The sequence below is a fragment of the Talpa europaea genome (assembly GCF_964194135.1).
Source record: "Talpa europaea genome assembly, chromosome: 2".
In the NCBI taxonomy this organism is placed as follows: domain Eukaryota; kingdom Metazoa; phylum Chordata; class Mammalia; order Eulipotyphla; family Talpidae; genus Talpa; species Talpa europaea.
Genome location: NC_140068.1, coordinates 46,137,311 through 46,159,781, shown reverse-complemented (window position 1 = coordinate 46,159,781; position 22,471 = coordinate 46,137,311). Strand labels below are relative to the sequence as shown.

Genomic DNA, 22,471 nt, shown 5'->3' with positions numbered 1-22,471 from the left:
TTTCACATTATGTGAAATGTTTAACCTGGAACACCGTAGTTAAAGGTACTTCATTATAGGTCACTGTAATGGGATGATTTCTGCCTTTTAATATAGTGCTTAGTAAATGTTTTGTTAGCAAATAATTTTTTGAGAGCTTTAACCTTTTGTTACTCTTGCAAAATCTCTTAATTTTTACACATTTCCCCCTCCCTATAAGCTGGCACATACCCACCACCCCAAAGTAAATAGAATGGGAAATCTCTGCCCTTTTTCCTGAGAAACAACAAAAGAAATAAACCGGAAGAATCTTCCCCCGAATCCTCAGTGTTGATTGACGCCATTTACCACAAACAACGGAAAATAACATTTACATACATCATTTATTTCAGATTGGAACTAATTCGTATACATTTAGGTTTAGGTCTTTAATGTGGGGAGGAGGTGTAAATAGTTGCTTATGTGGATTTTTCAGTAACTTAGGTTCAGGATCCCTACAGTTCAGTTTGTGTGAAACAGTGTTAGAGTTAGGAGTTTGGACTGGGAGGGGGATTGCGGGTGTGGTGGGGGAGGGTCAGCTCCGTAGCTTTGCCAAAGGGAAGTGGTATCTGTACAGTTTCTCGGTAAACTGCTTGTTTAAGAAAATGGGGGTGGGGTGGGGAAAGAGTGGTGGTGCAATCTTAATGTTTCAAAAACCAGCGATGTTTTCTGTATGTAGGAAGTAAACCATTTCTAGCTGATACATTTATTGTCGTATTCCGAGAGGGCGGTAATATTGTTGTCAGCATCTTAGTCATCGACAATCCTTTGAACCATTTCAAAAAGTAAAGAGTAAGCATTTTGAAGCTGGGGGCGGGCCGGGAAGGAACCGGTGGGACCTAATCCATAATTAAATTTTCCTTTATTTGATTCTTCTAATCACTGGTAGTGGGCTTTTAAAATGGCAGGGTCTAGTCACTATGATATGAATTTACTTTTTTTGGTCCCACTTTCCCTCTTTCTCAACCCCCTCTCTCCCACCCGCACAGCTACTCCCCCCACCCCCTTTCTCTGGCTTTGCAGCCGCCTCTGGTGGCGGCTCCTCTTCACCTCCCCTGCATGGCGCTCCCCTCCCCCTCCCTGCCCTACGTAGGCTTGCTCTTGGGGAACAATCGCCACTGATTGAGGTTCACTGTATGTTAGGCTTGAAACCAGGCTGTTATTTAGGAAGTCATTAATCACATCTCCTCCCGGGATAGAGATGGCGGAGAAACCTGTGAAGTGCAATTCCTTACCGACCCCCTCGAAAATGTTCCGAAATGATAAAACCTAAACACACTTTGACTCCAGGAAGGTGATAGCGATTTTTCCGGTACGATTTTAAATTTGAAAAAAATTCCTGGGCATCATCAGGTAATTAATTGTATGATTTTTGTCTTGCTGAAGGTGTATGTTACCATTAACTAAAGTTTTATGGGAATGTGATTAGGTTAATTAGCTCTTTTTTTTTTTTTTGTAAATCATGTTATTTTCCTCTAAGATTTGAATTAAGTATGAAATTTGCATCCCTAGCAGGGTTACTGCTACTGAGCGCCGAATTCTTAAAGGGAAGAAAAGCGTAACATCGTTGCTGTATTTAAATAGCCTTTGCTCCTAAAGGAGCCTGAGACCGGCTTGCGAGGCACGCGCGTGCACGTATATGACTGTGCCGTTTTTTCTAAATCGACGATTCGCGAGGACCCTCCTTTGTGTTTAAGTAGAAACACGAAATCAGCATTCCGATTTATCGTAAAGAAGCGTCCCAAATTGTCTTTGAGATAACATGAGTTTTTCGTGTTCATTCATAAATTATTTGGGTGTCAGCATAGATGAAATGGCGATTGGTTATCTCTTCCTCTTGCCAGCCCCTTAAGGATCCGAGGTGAAATTAGTAGCAAGAAAGCATGTAATTGACAAAGTCACGTGTGCTCAGGGGGCCAGAAACTGGAGAGAGAAGAGAAAAAAATCAAAAGAGGGAAAGCACATTAGACCATGCGAGCTAAATTTGTGATCGCCCAAAATCAAGATGTGAGATTGATGCAGAAGATCACTCCGTTCCAAAGGGAAAGTTTTCATCTCACGAGTTTGGAGCAGAGGGCCCGTGGGGCAACATGGCCGAAGGTTAATTTTCTTTTCTATTGTTTTACCGTGATTTTTCTTTACCTTTCTCTCACCCCTCCTCTTCTCCCACCCGCCTTTGCCCGTCCCTCCTTCCCTTTTTACCCCAATACTGGGCATTACCCCCACCCCCCATCTCGCAATGGGGCTTTCTGCAACCTATTGTTATAGATCTCCAAAAATGTTTTGTACCGCCCACACTGATTCACAACTTGAAAAGCTTTCAGGGGGCTATTGTTTGAATTGTTTGAGTGTGATTAAGCGCAGTTTCAGTTTGTGAACCCAAGAAAACTTTTATACACCTGCCCCCTCCCCCAACCTACCCCAACTTTAATTGAAAGTTATGGGGGGGGAGGGGAATGCACATTGCAAATAACCCTGTCTTCACTGCTGCCGCATGCATGTGCATTAACTAGTTCTAACCTTCAGGATTTGTCTTTCCTCCTCGTGCCTGCTGGAGAGAATAGTCTCGCTGAAATTTACTCTTTATTAATGGGATCAGTGTTCAATCAGCAATATGCAAGTAAAGTATCGCATGCTGTACTGTAGTATGTGGCTGAAAAACGGAGTTTAATGAAAAAAGTACATGTATGTACAGAAATGTGGAAGTTGACGTGATCGATAGAATAGTGTGGCTCCCCCTCTCCTCCGCTTTTCCTTTTAACCCCTTTCTTTATAAATATTTTCTGTAGACGAAAGGAAGGAATCAACCACCCTTGGTTTTTTTCCTATTTTCCTATTTCCTTTCCCTTTAGCCCCTCGGCATTTTTTTTTTTTTTTCCTGTTTGAATGAACGCTATGGGAATACAGACTAACTGACTTTTTTGTCCTGTTCTATCCCAGGAGGGGCAAGCAAAGGTGGTGGAGAAGAGTCCGGGAAGCTGCCGGAGCAGGCAGAGGAGGAATCCCAGATTTTGCACGGAACTGGCCACTGTAAGTGGTTCAATGTGCGAATGGGATTTGGATTCATCTCCATGATAAATCGAGAGGGAAGCCCCTTGGATATTCCAGTCGATGTATTTGTACACCAAGTAAGCCAAACTTTTTAACCTACCCTCCCCCCTCCCCCCTCCCCCACCCCCTTCACCTTTCTCCTGGTGGAGGCGTTGATCAGCAGTTCTGTCAAAGCACAAACAATAAGGTCCCCTTAAGTGCGCTGAAAGACATGATCTTACTTCCCACTATGAGCTAATCCAATTTTAAGGTTGTGTGTATGCCCCTTCCCGGGTATCTTTTACCAAACAAATTTAAATCTTTGAAATTTCATTGCTTCAGTGCTGGTTCACTGTAGTAGCAAGTTTTCACTCATTCGACAGTGAAATTGCGGTAGTTTGGCTTCCGGTGTTACCGGTTACAATATACGCTGCCTCCTGTGTCTGGTGAATGAGAGTGGAAATGAATGAAGAAACAGCGATCATTTGAAGTTTAAAAAGAACACATTTGCTGCTATAGGACACGGAGGTCCTCTTGTTTCAGACACTTGCTAGTCACGCCAGTTTTCCTTATTTTTTTCATCTTTACCTGCCGTATATAGTCATTTGTAAGGTCACATAAATATTTGATTTCACAGTAAAATCGACACTGTAGCCGTAGTATAACTTGAAGAAATGCAAGGGAAGATGCTTGGTAATCAAACATTTTAGAAATGTGCTCCGTGTAGGTTGTAGTTACAAGGATACTGTCTCTTTAAGAGACAACTTTTAAAAAAACATGTGGCCAGAGGCGGCTCTGGTTAGTGCATTTAAAATGTGCTAGTCCTGCTACTTGGGCTGAATTTCCACCCTATCTTATATCGTATTTTTTTTTTTAATTGTTAGATGCTAAAGAGAATGTCATTGCTTCTCGTTTTTAAAATTTTACCCAGAAAAAATTAATACCCCTGCACTTTTTTCTCTATTGTTAATCTTTTTTTAATGGTGAAAAGGATATTTGTAGTTTACAAGTCTGATGGTTCTATTGAAAGTAGTTAAGAAATATAAATTCTCTGTGATTAATTCACAGATAGAAGAAAAAGCATTTAAGACTAAAGTGGTTTATTTTGGCTTCAGGTCTAAGTTAAAAAAGAATGAATGGCCATCAGTTGTACAGGTTGACTGCCGTAAGGCAAGCAGGAAATAGTATAACTGCCTGAAAATTATGTATTTTATTTGGCACTGTGTTGCATGTTCTGGTAATATTTACAACCTCTTTTACCCCCTAAGGAATATCTTCTTCAAACTAAGTATATAAACAATAGAAACACATAAAACCATTCTGTTTTGGTCTGTTCTGTGGTGCTGGGTAGCTTTCTGACCTTGCTGTGTGGTGTGTTTTCCTTTCCTGAAGGCCTGGCCATCATTATTGGTTGTTTACACGTGTAAGGCTCAGCATAATCTGCGAATTGAAACCGGGTTTATAGACATAAATAGCAGTCCACAGGCAGGCTACTGATTTTATGCCTCCTACATTGTATTGCAAAATAAAGTCACATTTTCTGCTTTTTTCCTTCTGTAGAGTGAATGACTGAAATCACTGACCAAATCCATTTTCTCTCAGGCTCTGGGTTTCCTGGCTTTGAACCTTTTTTAGGTTGTTAAATTGTTCTTTATGGTCTCATAAATTTGTTTTATAGATGAATGAAAAAAGGTAGCCTTTTCCTTCTTTGTCTGATCACACCTTATTATAATTTGTTTTTCTATGTTTATCTTTTAACATATTCATCTATTAGACATTCTTTTAACCAATATTAATGTTTAGAACCATGAAACACCCAAATTTAAACTATATATTTATTATGTATTGATAAACCTGTGTAGACTGAATTCAGAAATAATATATTGCTGGAAAAGTTTTATTTATATATAACAAGCAGTTTCTCAAGCACAAACATTAATATTAGACTTGCTTTACTCTTCTGTTACATATCTGTTTACTAAAAGAACAGTATTAAAATGGTATATATGATATTTTGTTTTAAAATGCGTATTTGTAAGCGTACACTGAGATATCTCTTAGGAAAAAATATGTAAAAAATCAGTAAAAATTAAGCATTAGCCTTTTTTGATGTAAAAAAAAAACTAGAGCCATGATAATCTTTAGCTTTAAAATTAGAAAGTGATATTTTAGGGGAGTTTTATATGATTACAGTATTTTTTATAATATATTTCAGTTTGTTTCTAGAAAAAAATTACTTGGGACTCAGTTGTTACATTCTTTTTTTCTTCCTTGATGCTAAGGTAAATGGATTTTGTTTTATATTGGGATTTACATAGATTGTTTATAAACATAGGAATAATTATTTTAAAGAAGGCAGTAATCCCACTGATTTAAGCCATGCAGCAAGTAACAACTAGAAGGTCATAAATGATGCATAGAGGTATCTTGTGAGCATCACATACATAGTAAGGTTGCAATTCAAGAATGTTTTTGTAAAAGTTAAAATATATTTATTATTTTAGCTGCCATTTTTACTATATGAGCATCTCAGAAAGCACACTAGGGCTTTTGAAAGAAGATGTACTGGTAACAGTTAGGAATTTTTATCAACTGCATCATTATTTAATCATTTTTTAATATATGACGCCTTTTTTTGTGTTCAGAAGTACATGTGTCAAGAATTTTTTAAAAGGTCTTCTTGAATACATCTCAGATATAGTGTATATTTGAGGAAATAAGAGATTGGTTTCTTTAAAATAACATTTTTTTCTCTTGAAAATGTTGACTACAAAGAATTACATACACATCAAGAACAACTCAGTTACTATGAAATGAATTAAGTTGTGTTTAAAACAGAGCTGTAATTTTTTGGTTACATAATTCTGTTTCAAGTTTGTTGGCAATAATAAAGTCAAACTTCTACTTTGTGTAATGTCACAAACTCCTGTTCAGAAACAGTAAGATGCTGAACTTTCCCTGTCTGTAGGTTTGTTGATGTCTTGCTGTTTGAGGTAGGTGTGTGACCATGGTGAATTGAAATGGCAGTTATCACTTGACTTCTTCAGATTGGCTTATGATTTAAGCGATCATATTTTATGAATTGGTAATAAGTATTCTGTCATGTTAATACTAAAAGAGTGATATCAGTCAAAATAAATACTTCTTCCAAAAAAAGTATATTTTAAAGACTTAGCATTAGTATATGTAACTTATATATAAACATTATATTTGTGAAATTTTTCATCCCTCACTCTTCAAGGTGTTTATTAAAATATTTAGTATTTAAAAATCTCAAAATTTTGATGATGCTTTAGTTTGTAGGAACATTTATAGGAATTTGAGAGTCTGGTGTAAAACACAGGTTTGTGTCTTGAAATTAGTGTATACATGGTTAATGCAGATTTTAAGTCTACTGAGATGATTTCATCAATTAAATTACAACTATTAAGTGCTATTAATACCCTTTTCAGTTTATTGTTATAATAAGTTAAAAATTTCATTCACGGTTAGATTGTAGGATAAAATATACAAATTTCTGCAAGTGTCTGGCTTCATTTTTTTTTTAGATATAGGCTTTTAATAGATTTAATATATTTGATGGTATATTATATGAATTATATGATAATTAAATATCTTTTTAAGAAACAAAATATTTAATAACTACTTGTTGGTATTATATTTTTTAATATAAATTTTGACACTTCATTTCAGTATCATTTCATCTAATAAGAGAAAATGATCATTTGAACTTTGTTTTGGTCAGGGAGGGATAGAATCCCTTCTTATTGCCTACCCTTCAGCTCATTTGGATAATAGATATTTTTTAACTTCTGGGGTTATATATTTGGAATTTTTTGCCATCAAATATTATATAAAGATGTTTAATATAAATGTGTTTTCATAAATTATTTAAGTTTTTTTTTCCCAAAGAGAAATTTCAGAATGATTTAGTTTAGCTTCCATTACTCAGTAGACAAATATTAATTAATAATTTGGTTTTGAATTTTTCATTTATCTTTTAAGGATTGCGGTTTTTTTACATTCTTTACTGCTAATTTATAATTTGACCTTATAGAGATACAAATATTCCTAATTATAAAGATTTTATATATTTTATGCTCCTGTTATCACTTCCCTCAGAAAACATCTTAAGGACTAATGGAAATAGAAAAAATTAATATATTAGCCATCTCTACTTTGTCATAATTTGGCAAGAAATCATTTTTATAATATGTAGAATAGATATGATAGTTGTTGTTCATGTGGCTGTTGAAATGTGAATTAAAAATTATTTGAAGAAATCTCGGAAATTTAAAATTGGTTTTGTAACAGTTATAGCTCATTTGTTAGTGAGTTACACATTTTAATATTTTGAAAATGGTTCCTAAATCTATCATTTTCAAGATAATTTGCTGGTTGGCTAATTTGGCAGTATTCCAAATGAAACACTTTAAAGCTGTTTAACCATAAAATCACATTTTTTTAAAGAGTTATTTATTTGTGCATACAAGAGGTGGGGTACAGGCCAGCGGTGTGAGGGGTGAGAGGATTCACCAGAGACAGAGTGGGGAACAGAATAGGCAGATTGACCGAAGTACGCTACTGAGGGGAGCAGCAGGCAAGTCAGGAGAGGTCTGCTGCTCCATGTGGGTTGCTCCTTGGGTAGCCTGGGATTGAACTCCTGCTGCAGAGGCTGCAGATAGCTTCATAGGTTGCATCTTAACCCCTTGCGCCACCAGGGAGGCCCCTCATAAAATCACATTTAAAGGCCTTTAAATCAAAATTTTATAATACTTTGTCTTTTAAAATACTGGATATTTTCCTTCTAATTGTCAATGTTGGTCTATTTTCCAGACCTTTTTTTTTTTTTTTTTTTTGGTGTGTGCTTAACTTCCAAAAAGAGATTCATATTCTCATGTGATTTAAGCTAAAACGTGAATTGAATAGATGCTTGAGATACAGCCTTTCCACCTTATTTTAAAGATCATTGATGTAACTGTTAAATATTTTCCTATTTTTGTTATTTTTTTAAGAACATTCATAACAAATAATGACAATAAATCAAAGAACTGGTTTTTAAGCAAAAATGTGATATATTACGTACAAAGTTAATCTTTACCCTTATCTTTAACTTATCTCAGTATTCTCAGGCCTAATAAGAAGCTGAAAACTTGTTACCTGAACTCAACATGGTAGATTACAAAGTGAGTCCTTCATTTGAATGTTGCTGCTTAGGGCAGCAACAAACTCTATTATTTGAATTTGATTTAATTCTTCCTGTTCTGAAATTATATCCGCATTGTTGATCATTTTCTATATATTAAGTGAGCAGTTCTTTTGGTATTATGATATGATCAGCCTGAAAGTTACTAGTTAAAAATATGGTGAATTGTTTTTATTTCTAAGCCAACTATAACCTAAACAAATAAAGTGAGAATATACTAGTTAATTAAACTAGAAATCTATTATTTATTTATTTGAGGTAACTTACGTTGGTTGACCATCACCATATGTGTCTCAAAGGAGAAGGTTCATTCCCTCAGTTTGTGCACAAATCATCAATTCTTTATACCTTGAGATAATTCTCTTTGAATTTCAAGCAATAAGAACTTCAGCTTACTCAGTTATAGCATAACTATTCATAAAAAGCCTGAAGTGATTTATGGCCCTTCAAAACCATTTGATTATAACTGCTACTTACATCAGAAAAGTTAAGAACAATAATATAGTCAAGAAAATTTATCACAGGGGCCTCCCTAGTGGTGCAAGGGGTTAAGCACCACACTATGAAGCAATCTGAAGCCTCTGCAGCAGGAATTCGATCCCCTGCCTGCCAGGGAGCTACCCACATGGCAGAGCAGGCCTCTCCTGTCTCGCCCGCTGCTCCCCTCAGCAGTGTATTTCGGTCAGTCTGCCTGTTCTGCTCCCCACTCTTGTCTCTGGTGAATCCTCTCACTCCCCTGCATCTCTGTCCTGTACCCCAGCTCTTGTATGCATAAATAAATAAATCTTAAAAAAAAAAAAAGAAAATATATCACAAACCAGTGGGATCCATTTAAAAAGGATTTTTTAATGAGAGTTATATCAAATGAGTACTGAAAGTTAATCCTGTCTTCTGTCTAGCAATGTTCTGGAAAATAATCTGATGATTACCTCCCAACCCCAATATCTGAATATTTCACAATTTGTGAATGTTGTCTAAAATAAGATTTACAGATAATTGATAGATTGTCTTATATTTTGTTTTATAATCAGCTGCAAATTAGAGTAATAATATATAATTTTTCAGGTTGTGAAGAACGAAGATACTGTTATATATAAATTGCCTAACAAGAATATAGTGAATAAATGTAAACTAGTCTTTGCCACGATGAAATCACAGCTATTTTCAGTGGCACATATTCATGGTGGGAAATATGGGTATCTTCTTATGTGTTGTCACTAACATTGGGTGAAATGTGTATAATATTAATAATTTCCATTGCAGTGAACTACAAAGCTTTTTATTTTAATCTTATGGCACAAAATGTTATTAAATAATATTGTTTGAAATATTAGAATATAAGCTGAGACTTAGAAATAATTTTGCTACATATCTTTGTTTTAATATTTTGTTATTCCATGAAATTGTACTTATGTATTCAGGTGTACACATCTAATTTTATATTCTTAAGTGTAAGCTATGGGGAAAAAATACTGTTTTAAATAGAACTGTGTGATAATTTAATATCAATTGCTCTATTAATAATTGTTTAGTTCTTGAGAGATAGTATGGGATGATATAGCATCTAGTCATACATAGATCAATATTCAAATTCCTGATGGAAGTTACTTAATGACACTGCTTCTGTATCCTATAAATGGGGATAAAAAAGAACCTACCATGTATAGGGTTATTATGAGGGGTAATAGCTACTACTTATATAAAGCATTTAACACAACACTTAGGAGATGTTTAGGATTGAACATTGTTTGTTGTCCATATTGTTACAAAGGAGAAGTGGTTTGGCATAGTGAGGGAGAAAACGTTGAAATAGAAGGTTTTGTCTCTACCATTTGCTGGGTTTCTTTCTTTTGGCTAGTCACTTCTTGAGAGCTTCAGTGTTCTTAAGGGTAAAATCTGGTAAAATACAGGGTAAGGTTCAGTTGCGGTGCAGTATACACGTGAAAATAAGTTTAAAATTGTAACAATTACAGGTTTTAGTTTTAACCTTTATTTTGAGCACTTAATTTTTATTAATGCTTTTATCTAATTGTTAAGAATTTTTAGAAAATAATAAATTCATGTAATTTTTGTTTTGCCTTGACAGCTTTGTTGAAGTATAATTTATATAGAATAAAATTCAGCAAATTACACTATAGAGAGTTTTGGCAAATTATGTAACTACTACCAGAATTGTATAGAACATTTCATCACTCCCACCCCCAAAGTTCCCTTGTACCCATTTGTTAAGTCAGTCCCTCTTGAAGAGAAGAAGCTCCTGTATTGATGTGGCACATTAACTGATAACTTACCTTGCTCCTGTCAACTTTGTGTTGTTGGATAGAGGCAACAATCTAAAATCCTTTATCAGATATGACCACATATATTTTTCTTTTTTTTTTTGTTTCTCTTTAGTTATTTCTGCTTGGAAATCATCTTTATACTAGGAGGTTCTGAGCATATGAAATTGAAATTAATTATGCATTTCACTAATCTTAAATCTTAATTTTTCTTTAAAGGTACTTTTTTGGGCACTATAAACTCACTGTTTACCTAAAGGGCAGAATTAGGTTTATTGAAGCTTGTATTTCTTGTTAGAAATTTACTGAATTTCTGTCTCAACTGAGTTTTTGTGTAAATGTTCATAGAGGTAAAAACTGAGAAGCTGGTTTATGGCATATAAAAGTATTAACTTTTAAGAAAATGTTTATACATATTTCTGGTTCAATACTCTAGTCAACCTTATTTTTATTGATCACATTCTAGGAGTAAAGCAAAGCAATGTGGGATTATATATTTAAGAGTTTTGCTCTCTAGCTTGCTATATATTTTTATTTTTGTAAACTTTCAAATAAGATTTTCTCAGTTCTTATTTTCTTCATATAGGGTAACAAAAGGATCATTTTCCCCATGTATTACTCACTTTCTTTGTACAAAGTCTAATTATACATGTAGTGTCCACCCATTTTAATTTGAGCATGAATATGATAAAAAAAAGTTACTCTTAAAGTTTTGAGCTAAATGCAGTGATTTTTCATTAGTCTTTATCTAGTTTTCAGATTTTTATGTATGGAAACTATATTTACCAGTGCTTAGAATCATGTTTTTTATGCTATTAAAAATATACTTAATTTGCTGTTGCTTTACTCTTTTGTTATAAATCTACTTTTAAAAACAAAATCTCCTTAAATTTATTACTTGTTGAAGTTGCCCTCTTTTAAAATATTGTAAGTTTAATTGCTAATAACTAAGATTTTTGCTCAGTTATATTGTGACATTATGATATAAAGATTGTAAATTTCAAATTATTTTACTTTGGAAAATTTGTCATGATTTGTTCGTGACTATTTCTTATGCTTTGTAAGCAGTTCTCTAGGCTATTACTAATAGACTGTTTCCAGGTACTATAATGTCTAAATTCTTTTTATCTTTACATTTTTTATTCACATTAACTATCTTTATTGTTAGTTCAGTCTGTGACATAATTCTCAAAAGTTAATTATCTGTTACTTTAAATAGTTAATAAAACATTGAAATATTGTGGAATTTTAAATGAATTCTCTGAACTTTTTTTTCCAAGGTCCGGTTTTAGTAATGGATGTTTTTGCTTACAATGTGAGAATACTAGTGCTTAGAAACTAATTCTGCTTTTCAGTAACTCCCTTTAATAGGTTCAATGATATTAAAGACACATAACTAACAATTCAATATAAGTCATACATTTACAAAGAGTAACAAATCTTTTTTCAGTTTTAATAAGGAAAAGCTTATCTTTTTAGGATTGACAAATTGGGAATCTGAAATTTAATCATTATAGTCACCTCGTTTTTTTTTAGCTCTTTAGTTAAAACTTCTAGTTGAATACTAAATCTAAGACAGTTGGATTTGCATGTTTGCCCCTTTCACTGCTTCCTCCCCTCATGCCATTGAAGAATTTTGAATGGTGAGGAATTTGTGCCCTTTGGCTCAGGTTGCAGGCCCACTTGATAGAGCCAGAGAAGCTGGGGTCAGAACTATTCATTGCTTATCTTTTCCTTGGGCTATTTGTAAATCCTGCCTTTTTACTTTTCAAAAAAAAAAAAACAACTCTTTTTTTTTGACTTATAATAAAACCTGGAATATAAAAATGGGCGTAGTAGTTGAATACTTGATTGTGACTTCACATGGATTAATTTTACTGTTTTTAGAAGTTTTTCATGGCATTGCAGCTTATTTATGAATATAATTTTATTTAAATACATTTTTGTAAGATATTATAAAAGCATCCTGTTGGTAGTGAAAGTGTAGTGACATGATATTATGGTTCAGATTGAGATTTAACACCTTTGAAATGAGTTATTACTTTTAAGTAAATTGAATTACTTGATTTGAATCAGATGTATAAAAAACTCGAAAGTATTTTTGATATGCTTCATATCTAGCATCCATTCTGACCTGTAAAACTTGCCTGGATCAATTATAGCACAAGTTTATGAACGATGACATTAATAGTGTGAAGACTTTAAATACAGACCTATGTTTAAACAAACACAAAATACTTTGTTCTTATCTCAGCATCCTTCAAATGTATACAGCTCTGGTTTAGGACCTCAGGACCACCCATCACCCTGGATATCGGATACTCCTATTTATTCAGAAAGCTTGTGAAGTATCTGTGTGCCAGTGGGGGATGGTGCATGTATCTGTTTAGGGAATCACAGTTAGGTGATTTTCACCCAACAAATGTAGCAACTTTGTTTATAAATTGAATTATGTCCCTGTAGAATTTACTAGTTGTAAAACCTAACATACATTAAATGCTTGTTGTTTTATGTAAGTGCTCCTTGCAGTTTTTCACATTTTTGATGCTTTCAAAAGTTTACAGTGGGCCCCCATTAAGATTAACCTCAATCCATTATAGCTTTTTGGCTTGCAGGCCCCACCCAGTGGCCTTGGATAACTAATACCAAGCTTTTGTTTCTTCCTGTAGAAAGGAAAGGAAAGAAAATTGTTCTTTCTCTTTCATTGAGTAAGTCATGTGACTTCCCTTTTAGTTAGTTACTGATAGCATTGAAGTGAATCTCAAAATAAGATATCAAAGTTTTGTTTGTATGAAATACCACCTGAAATGTGTCTGTTTCAATCATGAATTTATGCATTAAAATATTTGTTTTGAACAACTAGACCTTATTTTATATCCATGCTGTTCCTTTTTTTTTTAAGAAGCCAAAAAATGGTCAGTAAATAAAATTTTAAAACAATACTGATCTTTTTGTCTACATCATGGTAGTTTCTTAGTGTACTCCTTTTTCAATCAGTTATCTTGTAGCATCATTTGAGGTTTCTGAACTGAAGCTTATTTCTCAGAATTCAGCTCGTAAAGAAAGTGGGTGGTGGGTGGTGATTGGGATGCTTTTAGCAAGAAAAAATTGCTGGTAGGAGAGAGAGAGAGAAAATGTATTATAGGACTGCATGTGAAATGTAAGAAAGAACAAATTGTATTTATTTCTTTTTGTTTCTCCACTGTCGCATCTCTCCATAATAAGCAGTGTAGCTAGCTGTTTGGGAGAAAATACTATCCAGTTCTTAGAATAGTCAGTAGACTAATTTAATTATTAAGTTAGACAACACAGGATAAATGTTGATAATAGTCCCAATTTAGGGATTTAGTCACTAGTCAATATAAACCATTAAATATTTTATCATTCAAGTTTTTAATCTCTTTTTCTAAACATTTAAATTCTGTTTTAACAAACTGTACAGATATCCTCAAATTATAAACAAAATATTTTAAACAATGGTAGTTTAAAAAAGAAGTATCTTTATATTAATTTAAAAAATATAATGTTCTTTGGCACGCGCGATATTTCCAAGCAAGTAAATATTTTTAAAAGACTTATAAGAATACTATTTGAAATCTACTATGCATTTTTATCTAAAACGCTGTTTCAATAAAATATTCCAATCTTGTTACATATGAAAACATTACTCCTTACATTTTCATTGTCTTGTTTAATCTTAAAGGGCACTGATATTTTTTAGTCCTGTGATTTTGCTGTCCAAGATTTATATATATAAAATATATCTGTTAAGATGTATAGAAAAGCTATTTTAAGTTTCTTTTAATAATAGTGGGTTATCAACTTTTCAATAGGTAGGATCTGGTGTATGTCTATAATTAATGTGCTGGTCTGCTTTCATTGACATTAAAATTTAGTGTGGGTGATTTATTTTGTCTGTCTTTCAACTGAATATTTCAACTTCTGTTTAACTAATTAACTTCAAAATATTTACTGGTATTTTATCTAATGCTTAAATTCGCTCTAAAATTTTGCCTTTGGGAAAAGTTTAAGTTAGGAAATCTTTCAAATCTATGACCCTCCTTTATTTTCCATTTGAATATAGCAAAGTAGTCATAAAGCACCAACAATCTATTAAGTATTTGAATCTAGGACTGACATTGTTGAAATGATCTATTTCGTATCTTAAGGGCACTATGAATTTAAAGCAAAAAGATTAAAAAAGCAAGCAAAGGCCTATTTTAAAAAACTTGTTACCATATCTTTATGTGCCACATGAGTCTTTTCCCCTAACAAAACTTTATATTAAAGAAGAAAAGTTGAGTGTTTTGTCCACTTTTCTCCTGCAAAAGTTTTCTTTTTAATTGTGTGGATAAAATCAGTTTTTAAAAATGAATTATATGACTTTCAATGGCTTTATGTTCAGTTAAAAGTTCAAGGGCATTTGTGGGAAGTAACACCGCTCAGGGTATTGCTACTTGTTTTCATGTAAGTTATTTTAAAATATAGGTTGATAGTTTGATTTTTGTTTTTTTTTTTTCCTCCTAAAGTCAAGTCTGTAATAACAGGGAAATAGTTTTTCAAATAGTTGAATATATAAAGTCCAAGTAAACCTGGGCATTTGGTTTAGCACATATTTTTTAATTTAGAGTTGGGCGTTTTTTTTAACATTTTGATTTTTAACATAAGCTTAAACAAATGATGTTTAGAAAATTGCCTTAAAATATTGTCCTTTTATGTATTCTCTTTGTCTTTACTTTTAACATTGTCTGCTCATTATTAAACCATTAATATTTCTAAAGGTAATCTAGAATTTCCTGTGAGTTTCAGTGTTCAGTATATGTTCAGTGATTTCAAATTTACAAAATCCAAACAATTTTTGGAAAATCTCATAAGACTTGGGATAATGTTTTCAGAATGAGATTTTAGTAGAATAGAGAATTATTTTAAGTTATATCTTTTTGATTTTTAGCTGTGAATTGAAAAAAGAAATCACCCAATTATTAAAGCATTATGCTGTCCCCAAATATTATTGCATGCCCTAACAATAATTATTATGATTTGATCTGCCATGCGGAATTATTTAAGGCCCTAAAATGGTCTCTCTTGCTTTAGTCACCTCCTTGCCTACTTTTTCCCCTCCCCCACTCCCCTTTGGGAAGGAAACTTGAGGCCCTGGCCTTAGAGATACCAGAATAAAGCACTCACTCAGCAAAAAGTATCTGTCTTTCGTAGAGTATCATCCTTTGGAATAACAGTTGATTTTTTTTGAATTTATTGTAAATTAATGTAGAATTAATTTTCGTACAGCTGGATGTTGTTATAATGGAAAAAAGAAGTTTACTTTGTTTAGGCATTAGCACAGTCAAATCCAGGTTTTACTACTTTTCTCCCTTAGCTTTGCTTAAATCTTTTATATATTTTCTAAATACTGTTGCCACTCATCTTCCTAACATTGAAGTTTTGTTCAAAGTGAGTTTGAACAAAAGCAGTGGGTAGTTAGATAATTATTTAGTGATAACTTTTATTTTCAGTATTTTCCTAAGTTGCCAAAGAAAGTATATATGTAATGTTTTCCACTACATCTTTTGTCATGTAAAAATAATCTTTGTGTGTCTAGCATATTTTTGCCTAGAAGAAGTCTTTTTAAGTCACAAACTGAATCATAAAATAAATTAACAATGAAAATAAATTTGATGTAGGTAGATCAGAAATGTCTTCATTATTTACTTGGTTAGAGAGATTATTAATGAAATTTCTTTTTTCTTAAGATTGAGTAAGAATATGCAAATTCAGTGAAATAAACTATAGTGTAACTTTGCTTAAGGACCCAAGTTTCCATTCTGCTATAAATATTTCTGCTGGCATTTCTTCATCTTAAAGGGCAATCACTTTGCTTAGTTCCATCCACATGTCTTTGTTTTAGTCTCATATGCTTGCTGGCCCTAGTTTGGAAACTTAAGCAAAATGGTCATAGAATCTCAAAATTAGCTTAAAGAGGATTTTAAAAGTCATAATTTACATATGAAAAATAATGAAAGTGAATGTTACCTTATACAGGCATACCTCATTTTACTGTGTCATTTTCTTGTAGTCTGCAGATACTGTGGGTTTTTACAGGACCCTCCACCAGCAAAAAGATTACTAGTTGCTGAGGGTTCAGATGATACTTAAAATTGCTTAGCAATAAAGTATAATTTAAAATTAGGTATATATTTTTTTTTGATAAAATGCTATTGCACACTTAATACACTATGCTATAGTACAAATAGAACTTTTATATGCACTGGGAAACCAAAAAAATTCATGTGACTTTGTGATATATGCTTTATTGAGCTATTAGCTTTGTGGTTGGAGACTGAACCCACAATGTACCTGTATTTACATATCATGGCATAGCTATAATATTTGAGATTATACCTATGCTTATATTTTATGGACTGAAACAAAGATATTTTGATATTTTTGAATATTACTTACTTAAAGGATAAATGGAAAAATATAGCAAAAGCAAGGATACATAAGATAATTCAAACATGGTAAGTATAAGCAATCTTTTGTGTTAACTAACATTAATAGTACAGTTACAGCATAATCATATATTCCCTTCTATTGGTCCAACCCTCTTTCCTGATTATCAAACATTTATATATAAATATATGTATACACATACACACACACACACACATATATTTTTTTTTTAAAGCATTTGTTTAGTTTCAGCTGCTTGCTGATACTAAGTTCCCACTACTATCTATCACTAGGGATAGGCCCCAGTTTGCCATTTCATTTTCTCTCCTGTTTATCCAGAACCACTGTGGAACTCCCCTTTTTCAAGACTTCTGTTTTGTCAGCTCAGGAGAACCCTCAGTGACAGCCAGTCAATATTGTAGCAGTGGTGGGACTCATTAATAGTATTAACAACATACAATTATAAGAATATCATGTAACTTTTACAGGGTGCTTGCATGTGTCAAGGACTGGGCTAAATATTTAACATCTATTAAATTTTTACAACTCTGAAATATAGTTACTATTATTGCCTCAATTTTGCAGATGAAGAAAATAACCTTTGAGTGGCAAATTGGCTAACTTCATACACTTGAACCAACAGTATGATTCCAGCGCAGTTGTGCTCTTAAATAGCCAGGCTCCAGCCATACTTCACTGTTTTAACTTTATACTAATGTGTTTATCTTATGCTAAGTGTTGGAGATCCAATTGTGAGTGAAAAGCAGAGAGGGATTACAGCCTCTTGGAGCTTAAAGAACAGTAGGCTCCAATCATTATGTTGTACTCCCAAAATGAATATGTTCTATGTAAATTATGCCTCAATTAAAAAAAAAGATCAGATCACACAAATGAAAATAGAAATTGCTTTGAGTGCTATGAAGAAAAAGAATGTGGGTTTTTTTTTTTAAGATTTATTTTTTTATTTATGCATACAAGATCTGTGGTGTAGGCCAGAGGTGCAGGGGATGGGGGAGAGAGGATTCACCAAAGACAGAGTGGGGAGCAGAATAGGTGGATCAATTGAGGGGAGAAGTGGGCCAGACAGGAGAGGTCTGCTGAGCCATGTGGGTCAGCTCCCTGGCCAGGGATCGAACTCATGCCAACTCATGCCAACTCATGCCACAGTGGCTGGCAATAGCTTGATAGTGCTGAGATTTCAACCCCTTCGTCACCAGGGAGGCCTGGATTCTGGAAGTTTTTTTGACCATGTAAGGTTGTGATGAGGTATGAAGAATGAATAGACAGAGTAAGAAAAGAACATTTCAACACAGGAAAAGTTGGAAAGAGGCAGGAGAGAAAATGGAACTTATATTGAGTATAATTTTATAATATAATAGAATCATAACTATCAATAATATGTGGGCCCTGTCTTTTTTTTTTTAAGAAATTATTTTCTGTCGGGCCTCCCCGGTGGCGCAGCGGTTGAGCGCTGGGTTGCGAAGCTGCCTGCGGCCTCTGCGGCGCCGGTTCGATCCCCGGCTGCTCCCCGGCCACCGGAGGAGGATCCCACATGGTGCGCAGACCTCTCCTGCCGCCCGCTGCTCCCCTCAGCAGTGTACTTCAGTCCCTCTGCCTGCTCTGCTCCCCACTCTGGCTCTGGTGAATTCTCTCACCCTCCCGCGCTTCTGACTGTACCCAGTGCATGTATAAAACAAAACAAACAAACAAACAAATATAATAAATAAATAAAAACATGCCTCTATAAAAAAAAAAAAAAAAAAGAAATTATTTTCTGTCAACTTTGTTTCCATTTCTGCTGTGGAAAAACAATGTAAGACCAGTCAGTGGTTTTTCCTACCCATTCGGTGGTCTGAGCAGGCCAATAAGCTTAGCACTCTGTAGGGAATGCTGATGAGGCAGAGTAAACTACATGCCTTCAGAACAGTGTATGCCCTTGAGTTGAGTAGGGGACATTTGGGAGCTGGAACCCCCAAAATTTCACTCTGAAATTCCTCTAAGAAAAGTGTGTGTGTGACCTCTCCTGGTGGCACAGCGGTTGAGCGCTGGGCTGCGAAGCTGCCCGCAGCCTCTGCAGCACTGGTTTGATCCCCGGCCACTAGCAAGGGTCCCACATGGCGTGCAGACCTCTCCTGCCGCATCCGCTCCTCCCCTTGGCAGTTTATCTCATCAGTCTGTCTGTTCTGCTCCCCGCTCTGGCTCTGGTGAGTTCTCTCACCCTCCCATTCTTCTGACTGTACCCACTGCTTCTATAAATAAATAATCTTTTTTTTTAAAAGAAAATTGTGTGTGTGTGTGTGTGTGTGTGTGTGTCTAGGAGTGTGCTAGCCCAAGAGGGTATTCTGTAATATAAATGTGCAAAAACATGGAGAAGTGAAAGAACCTCTTTTTCTTTTGTTAAAAAAAAGATTATTTATGCATAGAAGAACCAGGGTACAGGCCAGAGGTGTGATGGGTGAGAAGATTCACCAGAGACAGAGTGGGGAACAGAACAGGCAGTCTGACTGAAATGCACTGCTGAGGGGAGCAGCAGACAAGTCAGGAGAGGTCTGCTGCACCATGTGGGTAGCTCCCTGGCTGGGGATCGAAGTCATGCTGTAGTGGCTGTGAATAGCTTCATAGGTTACATCTTAACCCCTTGCGCCACTAGGGAGGCCACAGAATCTCTTTCCTTGATGAGACCTATGTGTAGCTAAGGTTCCAAGTACTCAGTGGGTCAAAGGAACAAGGAAGAGGGTGGTGAAGGCTAGAAGATGAACCTGAACCCAAAACTGGGCTTATGGTCAGACAGGTTTATCTGTCTTAGTCCTCACCCTGCAGGTTGATATTTAAAGTACTCACTCCCCAAAAGCTTCATTGGATATTTGATTTCTTGATACAGTTTAGACTTTTTACCCAGATAGCCATCAGCTCTTCAGGATCTGATCACAGGATCTGATTCTACTTTTCCAATTTTTTCATATTTCTTACTTAAATTGTTGGCTTTGTCAAGTACAGTCTGTCTTTTGTAAGCATACCCTATACTTTTTTTATGCCTGTTGCCCTTTGCACAGATAGTATTGTGATACTTACCTGTTCTCTGTCTTTGTTCAATTTCCTTGAGTTGAAGCTTAATGAGCAACAATCCCTATTTATTCTGTTTTTTTAAAGATTGATTTATTTTTGCATGCAAGAACTGGGGTACTGGCCAGAGGTGCAGGGGGTGAGAGAATTCACCAGAGACAGGGTGGGGAACAGAACAGGCAGATCGACTGAAATACACTGCTGAGGGGAGCATCGGGTGAGTCAGGAGAGGTCTGCTGCGCCATGTGGGTAGCTCCCTGGCCAGGGATTGAACTTGTGCTGCAGAGGCTGAGGATTGCATCTTCAACCCTTGTGCCACCAGGGAGGCCCTGGGTCTCACTATCAAGAGATAGCCCCTGCTTATATTTTTAAACTTTTTTTTCTCTTCTTTATAACTTAAAAAGCAAATCAGTTACTTTTTTATTGGGGGAAGATAACTTTTCATTATGTTTGTCAAATTATTGCCAATTACAAATGAGAGGAGTTTAAAACTATTGCAATAGGAAAAACAGATTTATAAATTAATTTGGAAGTAGAGAAAAGAAAGCATAAAGAAATATTACACATTTGAGTGATGGATTCTAATATTTGTTGAAGTATTATATTTTTAAGTAAGAGCAAACCCAAAATCCTATGTTATATTTTAATCCATTCATAATTTTATAAGTCTGAATATGTGAGACCTTTATTAAATATAAAATCCGTTGGGAAATTTTGTCATCTGGGAAATTTGGGGAAAATGACAGAATCATATTACTATGTGTTTATTTTCACATGCAGTATATAGAAATTGTATATTTTACATAAATGTTAAAAAGGTCATTATTAAATCTTTAGCCTCCTTTTAAGTTTTATAGGAAAGTTAGTATTTTTTTCTCTTAACTGACAGTGAATTCAATTCTGCTAAATTTATTTAGAGATATCCTTCCCTTCTCAAATAAAATACTTAAAATTCTGTAATACAGTTATTAAATTTGATAAAAATCATTGAAATGTTTTTTGTTAAAACTTACAGGTTTACACACCTTTTAATGAATATATTTATGTAACAGAGCCTATTTCGTAACTTGTCAGTATTTGCCAGTAAGAGAAGGTAAATAATCATTTCTTTGAGAAAGGTATTTGCCACAGAACAAGGATGAAAAGTATTCAGGCCAGAGAAAATGATGAAGTTCTTAAAAGGAAGGAAAATTCCTTTGAATTTGAAGATTTTATATGACAGAGAAATTCCAAGGAGCCTGTCTCAACTTTAGATTCCCACATTGGTTTCTGGGATGAACAAACCAAGAGATCATAGACTGACCTAAATTTGAATCATATTTGCCAAGTATACTTAAGATTCTGTCCTGCATTATAAAAATTAAAACCCTTTGGTAAAGGAACAGCTTTCATTTAACTTGAAAGGAAACACTCTTTAACTGTTCCTTTTTCAGCGGTGATTATCTACTTACTCACATATTTTTTAGGTGTGACCCATGTATCTTTGCATACACTTCCCCCTCTAAATTAACCTTTTATATCATAACCATCTAAACTGTTGATCATTCTACTCCTTTTCTCAATATAGATACTAGAAATAGCACATCCCCAGTCTGCTGTTTGTAATTTTATTTCATTCCTATCATGTTAAAATTAGTATGCCTCTTTCTATCATTTTCTGTCAAATATTTCATGCTGTAAATTTTCTCTTGTCTTCTGGGTGCTTGACCTATTCTAAAGATATTGCTCAGCAGAACTGAGGTTGAATACCACAATAGGTTCTGGTTCTTATTTTAGCTAACAAAAATGTAACATCACAAATGATGCAGGACATAATCTTCCACATTATAAATTCACCTTAGTAGTTATTTTTTGTGTTATTTCCCATATTTTTTGCTGAAATACTGCTATTTTTAATTCTTTCAATCATTTTGCTTCTCTCACCAGTTTGTGTTTTTCTTTTCTTTCTCAACTTCCACCCCCACCCCCTCTTCCTGGTGTAAAGAGCTTCTGTAGGAAATTGATAATCGGTGTCTTTCAGCTTCAAAGTCTTTAACACATGGAGCTGGCTGCTAAGAGAAATTGACTAGGTTCCTGTGATCCTTGTCAGTTTCTCTGATTAATCAATTTTTTCTTTTCTGGAGAAGCTGCTTTTAACAAAAGAAAAGTAGCTTGAAATTTCAATCATTTGCTCATTGCTGCCTAGGTTGTATCTGTTGTTCTGTTCCTATCACTTTACCTTTTTATTATAGACTTAATTCTTGGCTTTCATTTTCTCCATTTGTACCAGCAAGTAAAGAAACCAGAACATATAGTCATGTATTCTCAGTGATTTCAGCTAATTCTAATGCTTGATACAATTTAATTTATGAAGCTACTTCCTATTCAAAAGACAATGACTGCTAATCAGAATGAGAACATTTCTTTCTTAATTCTTGTTGACTTT

At 34.4% G+C, this 22,471-nt stretch overlaps 1 protein-coding gene across 1 annotated transcript in view; it reads left to right on the top strand.

Moving 5' to 3' along the window:
* The window catches only part of LIN28B (lin-28 homolog B), a gene marked incomplete at both ends in the record, with an annotated part of 97,139 nt that overhangs the window by 5,356 nt on the left and 69,312 nt on the right, over positions 1-22,471 (top strand). Inside the window, one exon of the mRNA XM_084227710.1 lies at positions 2,959-3,146. Within this exon, the coding sequence (XP_084083836.1) occupies positions 2,959-3,146 (188 nt within the window). The remainder of the gene's footprint in view (positions 1-2,958; positions 3,147-22,471) is intronic.